Below are 12738 nucleotides of genomic sequence, written 5' to 3' on the forward strand. Positions count from 1 at the left end.
TCACAAAGCCCTGCATACAGGCAAACCTGAATATCTGGCCAACAAGCTCAAAAAGGCCGGTCAATCTAGGAACCTCAGAAGCTCCAACACGCTCCTACTCATTCCTCTGAAATCCCAGAAACACAAAACATCCAGCAAATCCTTTGCGGGCAATGCTCCAAAGATTTGGAACGCCACCCCCCCACATATCAGAACGACCGCCTCCTTCCCGAAATTCAAGATGTTATTCAAAGCCCTCTTCCTTGAGCGCTCTGGATAGTAGTAAGATCTCCACGTCTGACTTTTAAAGCCCTTTTTCTCTGCGGTCTAAGAGCTGGATGACTTGCTTTTGACTCTACCCTGTTTTTGCGCTCCTGTTACTATTGTAAAGTCTTTCTCTTCACCCATGTGCTCCCTGCTCTGTTCCCCTTCCTCACTGCCTCTCTGATGCCTATTTGTACGTGTTGTGAAGCGCTCTGATACTCTCGGGTCCAGCTAGCGCTATACAAAACTTTAATAAATAAATAAATAAATAAAAATCTATGGAAGCCTCTAAATCTAGATAGCCAGTCTTTATTCACAGGTTTCTTGGGGTAACTGGGACTAAGTATGTTGGCCAGTGTCATCCCTTTCCTGAATGTAACAGAAGGATGCCGGGTAATATATGGTGTAATATCTTGATCTAACATCAGTAAATACCAATGTTTCCTAAGAATTGAGTGCAGTTTAGTACTCTCTGTACTGTAGTGTGTAATCATTCTGACTTTAACTTCTTTATCAATTTTCGCTCTCTCTGATTTAGCCTTAAGCGTATCTTTACGCCTGAGTTTTTTAACTCTAGTAACTGCTGTATCAATCACTTTTTCCTCATACCCTCTCCTCCTGAAACGCGTAGACATGTCTTTCAAATTCTTTTCAAAATCACTCTCTAAAGAGCAGTTTCGCCTTGCTCTCACCATTTCGCCATATGGTATTGCTTTAAGATGATTAGTTGGGTGACAGCTTTTGGCGTGAAGTACTGCGTTACAACTTGTCGGTTTTCTAAACATCCGACTTCTAAGATGACCTTCTTCCACAAATAGTTCAATATCTAGGAAGGTGATTTTAATGTAATCATACTGTGTTGTAAACTGTAGATTAATTGTATTTTCATTCAAGTAGTCAAAAAATCCTTTTAGTTGCTCTACTGATCCTGTCCAGATTAGGAGGCAATCGTCGATGAATCGACCCCAGTAATGAATATACTGGATCCATTCACTGTTACCCGGTCCCCAGATTCGCTCCGCCTCATACCACCCCATGAAGAGGTTGGCAAAAGACGGAGCAAACCTGGCTCCCATCGCAGTCCCGAGCTGTTGTCGGTACCATGTTCCATCAAAAAGGAAGACATTGTCATGTTCAATGTTGGAGTAAAGGGATACTACGTCTAGCGTAGCTAGTATCATCCCTTCCTCCCATACAATGTCATTAAGTATGTTCAGTGTAAACTTAGTATCCTCCACAAAGGACGGTAAGTTGTATACATATTCTCTTAAGAAAATATCTATATATTCTGAAAGGTGTTCAGTCGGTCCACCTATGCCGGAGACAATCGGCCTACCTGGCGGTCTGTCCCGGCATTTGTGGACCTTTGGTAGAGTATATAGGCAAGGTGATTTTGGATAGGTAGTTTGAAGGTAAAGGTATTCATCACGACCTATTAAAGAAAGGTCATACCATTCCTTGACCTTATTGTTTATAATCTCCATTAGATCTTTCATTGGATTTGTCTCTAATCTGACATAGTACTGCCTATCATTAAGTTGAGATAGAACTTCATTCTTATAATCTGTAGTATTTTGTATCACAAGGTTACCACCTTTATCAGCTCTCCGAATTGTGATCTCCTTGTTGTTCATGAGTTCCTTAAGAGCTTTTCTCTCTCCTAATGACAGATTGTCAGTAGATGACAGTAGAGTGAGTAGTAGAGAGCAGTAGAGAGTGAGTAGTAGAGAGAGAGAGAATAGTAGAGAGTAGTAGAGAGTGAGTAGTAGAGTGAGTAGTAGAGAGTAGTAGAGAGTGAGTAGTAGAGAGTAGTAGAGAGAGAGAGTGAGTAGTAGAGTAGTAGAGAGTGAGTAGTAGAGAGTAGTAGATAGTGAGTAGTAAAGAGTGAGTAGTAGAGAGAGACAGAGTAGTAGAGAGTGAGTAGTAGAGAGTAATAGAGAGTGAGTAGTAGAGAGTAGTAGATAGTGAGTAGTAGGTAGTGAGTAGTAGAGAGAGAGTAGTAGAGAGTAGTAGAGTAGTAGAGAGTAAGTAGTAGAGATTAGTGGAGAATATTCCAAAGTTTGGCACAGCACCACTTGCACAATAAGTCCAATCAAATCATATCACTTAGAGTCCTTATTGAAGCGCTGAATCTTGGTGTATATTTAAATGCTTTTATTTTCCTTAAGTTTATGTACCACAGCCAGCTGATGCGTTTCGTTCTGTACAACAGAACTTCTTCAGGGCGTTCTTATTTCCTTCAAGTTATGTCGGTATCCTGTTGTCATATAACTAGATATTTCTTTCAAATGTTAGACGAGACGTAAGTACATTCTTATTCAACGTGACTAGGTATCAATTTTACCCACACAATTCAGGCAGACTTGAGTAATTTATAGCATCCTCAAAGTCAGTCTTTCAAAAATTCCAAAGTATAGGACATGATAATCCAAATCCAAATGTTTCTCAAGAAAAGTCATTTTCAATCGTTCGGAATTTTGGCGTTTGGGCAGATATGACCCAGGGACCCCCAGTATGCAAGCTGAATTAGTCCCCCCTCTGCAAACGCGCCAGTGGCCTGCGTTGCAGAGAGGTGTAAAAAGAGGCATAGCCTCCTTACACCTCTGTGCAATGCAGCCCCCTGGCGCATACTGGAAGTTCCAGGTGGGCTAGTTGGCCCCCAGGGACCCCCAGTATGCAATGAGAATAAGTTCCCCCTCTTCAAACATGCACGGGGGCTGCGTTGCAGAGAGGTGTAAAAAAGGGTGCGGCCTCATTACACCTCTCTGCAATGCAGCCCCCTGGCGCATACTGGAGGCTCCTGGTGGGCTAGTTGACCCCCAGTATGCAAGGGGAAATAGTTCCCCCTCTGCAAACGCGCCTGGAGGCTGCGTTGCAGAGAGGTGTAACAAGTGGCATAGCCTCATTACACCTCTGCAATGCAGCCCCCTGGCGCATACTGGAGGTTCGAGGTGGGCTAGTTGGCCCCCAGTATGCAAGGGGAGTTAGTTCCCCCTCTTCAAACATGCACAGGGGCTGCGTTGCAGAGAGGTGTAAAAAGGGGCGTGGCTTCATTACACCTCTCTGCAATGCAGTCCCCTGGCGCATACTGGAGATTCCTGGTGGGCTTTCAGGTCTTATATAGTTAGGAATTAGCATTAAACAAAACTTTGAAATTCACTGAAAAAAACATAGGTTTCAGGCCTTATATAGTTAGGAATTAGCATTTAAAAAACCTTGCAAATTCACTGAAAAAAACATAGGTTTCAGGCCTTATATTGTTAGGAATTAGCATTTAAAAAACCTTTGAAATTCACTGAAAAAAACATAGGTTTCAGGCCTTATATAGTTAGGAATTAGCATTTATAAAACCTTTAAAATTCACTCAAAAAACTATAAGTTTTAGCAGTGTTATAGTTAGCTGGACATTTCACTCATACAAAACTATTGAAATTGCTCCTATATAGTTAGTTGTACTAAATATATTTCGCGCACCCGCAATCCACTGCTGATGATGTCACATATTACATCATTCATGACATGGTCAGTGACATCACTGATGACATCTCAAATGACATCACTGATGACATCATCCAAGTGACAATCACATACACCTTTTCATACACTAGTAAAATCTTTCATCACTCTTTGTAAAATACAGAGTATCATATTTGAATCCATTGTTACAGCAATACAAGTATCTAGAAAACCACTCAGTGGTTCATAGATGTATACACACATCTAATCACTTACCTGTAGATTCACTCATACATGCTGTCAATGAACAATAGAACACTATCAAAAATACTTATACACCTAAATCGACATTACACACCAGCACACATCCTATTCACATATGAAGTCATCCTACTCACTTCTGCAAACAATGGATCATACTTGTATATTTACTTAGCTACACACTTATACAAACACAACTTCATCTATTCATTTAGATAGTAAGTCATACTTAGTGAATTATAAAATCATTATTACAAGTATAAAGTTATCCATACAGTCACCCACACAATCATTGAGTCTTATGTATACTTATTAATATACAACAACTGACACATACACTGCCTTTTATTTTTCTAGTTTGTTGGACATGTGCCATTGAGAAATATATTTGCCCATCACCACACCCATAAAGATATTCACTCACCCAAACAACTGTTAGAACATGTAGTTTCAACTTCATATATCTAGTGAATCAACTATTCACACATCTTTGGGCAGTCACACCCCCCCCACCGAACCACACACACATTCACTCTCCCATACAAATACTCAGTTAACTAATCAATAACTAATACAGACTTTCACATAGCTAGTAACCAACTGGAGAACCAGTTTACACAACAACTGACAAAATGATACAGATATTCAAACAGTTTAGTCACTATCCACTATATTTAGTGAGACACTATAAATTGGTCAAGTAAACAGTCAATTACACTGCTACTAAATCCTCCATCCAAATATTTATTTTTATATATCCACTCATTCTTCAATGCAAATTGCTATATATATAATGCATATTTAAATAACGAAGCAAACCACATTCACTGGATGATGTCATCAGTGATGTCATTTGAGATGTCATCAGTGATGTCACTGACCATGTCATGAATGATGTAATATGTGACATCATCAGCAGTGGATTGCGGGTGCGCGAAATATAGTTCGTACAACTAACTATATAGGAGCAATTTCAGTGGTTTTGTATGAGTGAAATGTCCAGCTAACTATAACACCCCTAAAACCTATAGTTTTTTTAGTGGATTTTAAAGGTTTTTTAAATGCTAATTCCTAACTATATAAGGCCTGAAACCTATGGTTTTTCCAGTGAATTTATATATATATATATATGATTTTCATATATATATTTTTTTATTTCCGGGGTCCCCACACATGGGCGGGAATATTCAGTGCTTATGACTTTACTGAGGATACCCCTGGAAGAGAACTAGGATTACAGGTAAGTAACTTATCCTTTTGGTCCATCAAACTTAGTGACTTTTTCATAGCTTCAGATACGACGAAGGATTACTTTAGTGATCTGATTCTTAAGTCAAAGCCTTTGGTTCTGATCCCAGGTCCGTTTCTAGTTTAACTCCACCTGCAGGCCCCAGTCATTTTTGTTCCTAGTGCTGCCTCCAGTGCCATCATTGTTATGGGTGTAATTGGAAAGACATGGAGGTGAGCAGAATGACATAGGAATGTGGGGCTCGTAGTTACTGACCAGTATCTTTGCTGGATTCCATGGATATGTTATTCTTGAATTGAGTGTTATTTTATTTAGAATCCAAACCATGGCTTGATAACAATTGTATTCTGCCCACACCACATATTGGTTTCTGCTTTAATCGGGGTTTGATTGACGAGTGATTCAGGCTGCATTTGTTTATTGCAAATTAGACACAAGGTGTAAATGCTATCTTTTTGGCATTTTCTTGACATGAGAAGTGTCTTTGATTAGGTGAATACCTAATACCTAAACTGTAGTGCTTTGGTTTACAATAAGGTGTGCATTATGATGACACTTGTGCATCAGTTAGATATGACTTTTGCATCAGTTAGTTATGGCTCTCGTGGTGATCTTAATATTGCATGTAATGTTACAAAAGTTGTCAGACAATGCTAGGTGTTGGCTCATACCTTATGTAATAGTTTAAAAAAAGGCTTAGATAGCTGTATAAAAACTACATGTTCTGATATTGTGAACTCTGCCGGCATCCTAACTTTTCTTGATTTGTAACATGCCCAATATTATTGTCAAGCACTGTTAATGCTAGGTGCTTGTGAAAGATTCCTAGTTTTTGCTAATACCAATGTACCCATCTTCTTAAGTTAGTCCAATTCATCGCACACTGCTTGTCCTATCAGCGTGTTGCCCCAAAGCATTGTGGTCCATGAAGTAAGCATCAGCGGGTGCGCCTCTGCCAGGGTCTTGAGCAAAAAATCACTGTCGCGTTGGCCATCCCTGGACACGTGTTTCGAGGTTGTTACCTCTCGTCATCAGGCAATAGGCATATATGTAGGGGTGCTGCGTAGGCTGCCAAAAAATATCCTCAGGTCCGGTACCACTCGTGGCACGCAGGTGCGTAACCCGGGCTCGTCAGCCCCACCAGCTCAATTGAGCTTGAATATAAAAGGAAGTCCAATTGGTCGCACCCTGCTTGTCCTATCAGCGTGTTGCCCCAAAGCATTGTGGTCCATGAAGTAAGCATCAGCGGGTGCGCCTCTGCCAGGGTCTTGAGAAAAAAATCACTGTTGCGTTGGCCATCCCTGGGCACGTGTTTCGAGGTTGTTACCTCTCGTCTGCAGGGAATAGGCATATATGTAGGGGTGCTGCGTAGGCTGCCAAAAAATATCCTCAGGTCCGGTACCACTCGTGGCACGCAGGTGCGTAACCCGGGCTCGTCAGCCCCACCAGCTCAAGGGAGCTTGAATATAAAAGGAAGTCCAATTGGTCGCATACTGCTTGTCCTATAAGCGTCTTGCCCCAAAGCATTGTGGTCCATAAAGTAAGCATCAGCGGGTGCGCCTCTGCCAGGGTCGTGAGCAAAAAATCCCTGTCGCGTTGGCCATCCCTGGACACGTGTTTCGAGGTTGTTACCTCTCTTCAGCAGGGAATAGGCATATATGTAGGGGTGCTGCCTAGGCTGCCAAAAAATATCCTCAGGTCCGGTACCACTTGTGGCACGCAGGTGCGTAACCCGGGCTCGTCAGCCCCACCAGCTCAAGGGAGCTTGAATATAAAAGGAAGTCCAATTGGTCGCACACTGCTTGTCCTATCAGCGTGTTGCCCCAAAGCATTGTGGTCCATGAAGTAAGCATCAGCAGGTGCGCCTCTGACAGGGTCTTGAGCAAAAAATCACTGTCGCGTTGGCCATCCCTGGACACGTGTTTCGAAGTTGTTACCTCTCGTCAGCAGGGAATAGGCATATATGTAGGGGTGCTGCGTAGGCTGCCAAAAAATATCCTCAGGTCCGGTACCACTCGTGGCACGCAGGTGCGTAACCCGGGCTCGTCAGCCCCACCAGCACAAGGGAGCTTGAATATAAAAGGAAATCCAATTGGTCGCACACTCCTTGTCCTATCAGCGTGTTGCCCCAAAGCATTGTGGTCCATGAAGTAAGCATCAGCGGGTGCGCCTCTGCCATGGTTTTGAGCAAAAAATCACTGTTGCGTTGGCCATCCCTGGACACGTGTTTCGAGGTTGTTACCTCTCGTCAGCAGGGAATAGGCATATATGTAGAGGTGCTGCGTAGGCTGCCAAAAAATATCCTCAGGTCCGGTACCACTCGTGGTTTCTTCTATTCGGGCTCCCTTGAGCCTTTTAAGCTGACGAGCTTCTGGAGACGCACCTGCGCAGCCTGTTAGGCAACGAGGCCTGTGACGGTTACTTGGCGGCCTTCTTCTCCACCCCAGATACGTTCTCTACTGATGAGGAAAGATATCCCGAAACCCGGGCCATGTCTCAGGTCTAGAGATTCTTGGGAACAACAAGTACATACTTGCACCTACTCAGGTGAACCACTCATGAATTTTACAGTCATTCTTCGAACTTCACGCACTTCATGTACCAGAGTGCCTAGGGGCGATCCGGAGGAGGGGCTAGCGGTGTGCGATCCATTGTGGTGGTTTCTTCTATTCGGGCTCCCTTGAGCCTTTTAAGCTGACGAGCTTCTGGAGACGCACCTGCGCAGCCTGTTAGGCAACGAGGCCTGTGACGATTACTTGGCGGCCTTCTTCTCACCCCAGATACGTTCTCTACTGATTAGGGAAGATATCCCGAAACCCGGGCCATGTCTCAGGTCTAGAGATTCTTGGGAACAACAAGTACATACTTTCACCTACTCAGGTGAACCACTCACGAACTTTACAGTCATTCTTTGAACTTCACGCACTTCATGTACCAGAGTGCCTAGGGGCGATCCGGAGGAGGGGCTAGCGGTGTGCGATCCATTGCGGTGGTTTCTTCTATTCGGGCTCCCTTGAGCCTTTTAAGCTGACGAGCTTCTGGAGACGCACCTGCGCAGCCTGTTAGGCAACGAGGCCTGTGACGGTTACTTGGCGGCCTTCTTCTCACCCCAGATACGTTCTCTACTGATGAGGGAAGATATTCCGAAACCCGGGCCATGTCTCAGGTCTAGAGATTCTTGGGAACAACAAGTACATACTTGCACCTACTCAGGTGAACCACTCACGAACTTTACAGTCATTCTTCGAACTTCACGCACTTCATGTACCAGAGTGCCTAGGGGCGATCCGGAGGAGGGGCTAGCGGTGTGTGATCCATTGCGGTGGTTTCTTCTATTCGGGCTCCCTTGAGCCTTTTAAGCTGACGAGCTTCTGGAGACGCACCTGCGCAGCCTGTTAGGCAACAAGGCCTGTGGCGATTACTTGGCGACCTTCTTCTCACCCCAGATACGTTCTCCACTGATGAGGGAAGATATCCCGAAACCCGGGCCATGTCTCAGGTCTAGAGATTCTTGGGAACAACAAGTACATACTTGCACCTACTCAGGTGAACCACTCACGAGCTTTACAGTCATTCTTGGAACTTCACGCACTTCATGTACCAGAGTGCCTAGGGGCGATCCGGAGGAGGGGCTAGCGGTGTGCGATCCATTGCGGTGGTTTCTTCTATTCGGGCTCCCTTGAGCCTTTTAAGCTGACGAGCTTCTGGAGACGCACCTGCGCAGCCTGTTAGGCAACGAGGCCTGTGACGGTTACTTGGCGGCCTTCTTCTCCACCCCAGATACGTTCTCTACTGATGTGGGAAGATATCCCGAAACCCGGGCCATGTCTCAGGTCTAGAGATTCTTGGGAACAACAAGTACATACTTGCACCTACTCAGGTGGACCACTCACAAACTTTACAGTCATTCTTCGAACTTCACGCACTTCATGTACCAGAGTGCCTAGGGGCGACTTGGATGAGGGGCTAGTGGTGTGCGATCCATTGCGGTGGTTTCCATCTTCTTAAGTTGTTCATCATTCACGTGAGCTCACATACTTAATTACTTAAATGTTTCATTTAATAAGAATTGGTCAGTGCCTAAACCTAGATATTCTCTTGCCTCGGGTAGCAATTATTGAAAGCTGGGGACCCATCACCTAAGCAGTTTCTGAGTTGAACTTTAAGCAATTCGCAAAAATACAAAACAAGTATACAAAAAAACAAATGCTCAAATATTGAAATATTTTGTTAAACTCACAATCAAATATAGAAATAGATTTCATATTTTCAATGTTGCTTTATTTCTCTATACAATATTTTAATGTATTGATTATTTAATTTTGTAATATAGTTGCAGACCTCTTGAGTAGGCCTCGCAGACTTCCAGGGGTCCTCAGACCACAGATTAAGAACCACTGCTGTAGAGCATCGTTAAATCTTCTCCATTCCAATGCTTTTATTTTCCGAAGAGCAGATTGCCGCCCAGAAGCCATTATTGTTCTGTTACTGGAACTATCCACATGCTGTATTTTATAGAGATACTCTGAAATCTGCACAAAATGTATTTAATTTGCCTTGATGATCTTCACAAAATATTGTTTAGTGGCTCTAAAACATGATCATCTTTGATCAAGTGCTTTTGAATTGCTCACAGATTCTGCAATAAAGCCGATTCAAAGGAGGAATATTATATGAAGTATATAGTAGAAGTGCCATTGCTTTGAACACATACTGTTAGTCATATTTAGATCCAGTTTGATCAATTTATTTTAGACAATATTATCGTCAAGTTAGACTAAGGCCCTGACTCAGAGTTGCTTGCTAAATTCCGACCCATGCTTAAACCCCTGTTTTGTCATGGGTTGAAATTACGATTTTGGTTTAATTTAACGCATCCTCTAATTATCAGATGCGGTAAATAATTCAAAAATCATAAAATTTCGGCAGGTCAACCCTACCAACATTTAACATGGAAAAACATATGGTATTTACAGTGTCATGCAGATTTTGGTGCATTAAACACCATGATCTGCATGTTATTCCCCGGAAACTTGTAATAGATGCTATTGATCGCACCCGATAAATACTGAACCTCATTGTATTGTATTTACGAGGCCTTAAAAGTGTTTCCGCTTACTTCTAAATAGATTCTCCGGAAACATTCTGGTTCAGGGCTCCGTGAACATACCAACATACAAACGGTATCTAGGAGTCAAAAAATAAGAGGACCATGTAACTCAACTGTGGACACGGACACTAACACACACAAACAGAGAAGTGGATACCCAAAAGTGCAAAATGTGTGACATGTGATTACCATGTGGCAATTCAAGTCAATGGGCAAATATTCCCATCAGTAACCGTCCTCCGTGAACATACCCCAGAAACTACTATGCATTTTCTCTGATTTTACCCTGGCATATCGTAATTTTTAAGAACCTTGCACTAAAGAGCCGTCCTGATCTTTTGTACATTTTCCTTTTACTAAAGTATATTTATTTTGCATGGCATAATCATGGGCATTTGCTCAAATTATGAACAGCATGTGTATTCTTTGTTTTGGTGGGGGCCTAGGATAGGTGTGTTTTTTATTGGATAGATCTGGTGAGTGTGTATGTGTGGTACAAGAGTGAGCTTTGCACAGGTTGCAGCCTGTTTAGCACTATATTGCAATATCTACTGCGTGCTTTCTGTCCATTATGTGATTTATAACATTTATTTGTAAAATTTATATTTATCTATATTTTTTTAGGTTGGAGGAAATTTGCATTGCATTATAGCTTTTCAAAGACTCAACTGGCAAAGATTTGGTCCATGGAATTTCCAGTTTGGTAAAGTCAGACCAGAATCACAACATCGTGGAATCATTAAGTCAGAAAGTGAAGACAACGTGGCCAAGAAGCCGCATGGGCGCTTGGGGAGATCCTTGAGTGCTGGATTTCAGCAGGAACAAGTCTGGAAAAAGATGTCTAATGTACAAGAGAGAATTAATCATGCATCGCATGAAAGTGATACAGACAATGATGGGAAAGATTAAGAAAACTGAAGGAGTGAAGAATCTGCAAAATAGTGTAGGTGCTTTCAGTTGAGGTATATTATTGGGAATGAATGTTAAGGTCTTGTTCACTTCAAACTATTACCTCTGATATTGTTAGCTGTTTTTACACTTTATTATTTGTGACCATCTGTGGCAGGCACAGAGATGATAGTAATGGACAGTTTTTGAACATTGGAAGATTGTTGTAGATATGATCCCATCCACCTAAGTTGATAGTTGTTTGACAGGCCAGATGGTGTAGGATGTGTGGATGATGTTTAAAGAATACATTGCTGACAGTATTAAAGAGTGACCTGAGTTATAAACGGAAATCTGGAAAACTATGTGTACGCTAAATGTTATTATAACATAGCCAGATTTTTTGTTTTTTATTTTTGCACATCAAGTTTATAACTGCATGGACACTGCTATTATTTTCGATTAATGAACACTGTACATGGAAACTCATGAAACAACAATCAAGTTCATATTTTGTATTTTACAGAGTTTGAAAATTGCATAAATCAAGGTTTTCCAAGTTATAGCCGGCAGAGACTAATTCATGCTAGAGCTTCTGGAAAAAATGGCTTTGTAAATAATTTTCAATCATGTTCATTGTATGTAAATGCATTTTAAGTGATTGTCCTAAAAACCTACCATTAATCTGATTCTTTGACCCCCAGTGGATACCCTAGGTTTAAATTGCAGGACATTGTGCTTTTGGTCTGTTGATTTCCATGAGTGATCACATAGAAAATGTTATTAAAGGTTTGTATCGAAACGAAGATAATACAAATTCTTTTTCATTAATTATTTATTGTATATTTTTGTTTAGAATGAAAGTTTACACTGGAGACAGCCTTCTAAAAGAATGTTGTAGTGGAATGCATGACACTTATGACCTTCTCCTGTACTGTATCTTTATTGGTGATAAACCGCCCTAATGGTCGTAATCAATTATGTGCTATTTAGCATTGCAATATCTGAGTGTAATATTTCAGTTTTTTTAACCAAATACTTGATTACATTTTGTTTAATTTGATAATTATATTTCCTATGTGTATACTGCTTTTCCAAGCACCAAATTAAGAATAGCTGCTTCCTGTTAATGTGTTGAAGGGTTTGTTTTGTCTAGATATGCATCTGTGTTCCTTTTTATTATGCTCTTTCTTAAAAATCAAGAACATTTTCTCGACCAATAAAATGTGTTTCTAATTTTCATGTTGTCTTATTTTCGCGTAAGTATTGGTGCACTATTTCATTAAAAAAACAAAAAGCTGTGTAATCCATTCATGTTGTTTGTTTCTTCTATAGTGTGTAAATGTAATGAAAACCCCTCTTAGGTGATGCTACATGACCTTATCCACATCCATCCAGAGGGAGTCTTGAAATTTATTTTAATATTAGTAGTTTTCAGACTGAAATATATTTATATTTTCATTGTTTATTTATTTATTAGAGAAGTGTACAAAAATACAAAAGAATCAATAGACTTTCATGTTTCTTATAA

At 41.3% G+C, this 12738-nt stretch overlaps 1 protein-coding gene across 2 annotated transcripts in view; it reads left to right on the forward strand.

Annotated features, from left to right (window-relative positions):
- The window catches only part of BIVM (basic, immunoglobulin-like variable motif containing), a 265082-nt gene extending 252635 nt beyond the window's left edge, over positions 1-12447 (forward strand). For both annotated transcript variants that reach the window (XM_078657636.1, XM_078657637.1), the window contains one exon: positions 10944-12447. In XM_078657636.1, the coding sequence (XP_078513762.1) occupies positions 10944-11228 (285 nt within the window). In that variant the 3' untranslated portion in view covers positions 11229-12447. The remainder of the gene's footprint in view (positions 1-10943) is intronic.
- Positions 12448-12738: the final 291 nt, after the last annotated feature.

The sequence above is a fragment of the Lissotriton helveticus genome, chromosome 8 (genome assembly GCF_964261635.1).
Source record: "Lissotriton helveticus chromosome 8, aLisHel1.1, whole genome shotgun sequence".
NCBI classification, from domain to species: Eukaryota; Metazoa; Chordata; class Amphibia; order Caudata; family Salamandridae; genus Lissotriton; species Lissotriton helveticus.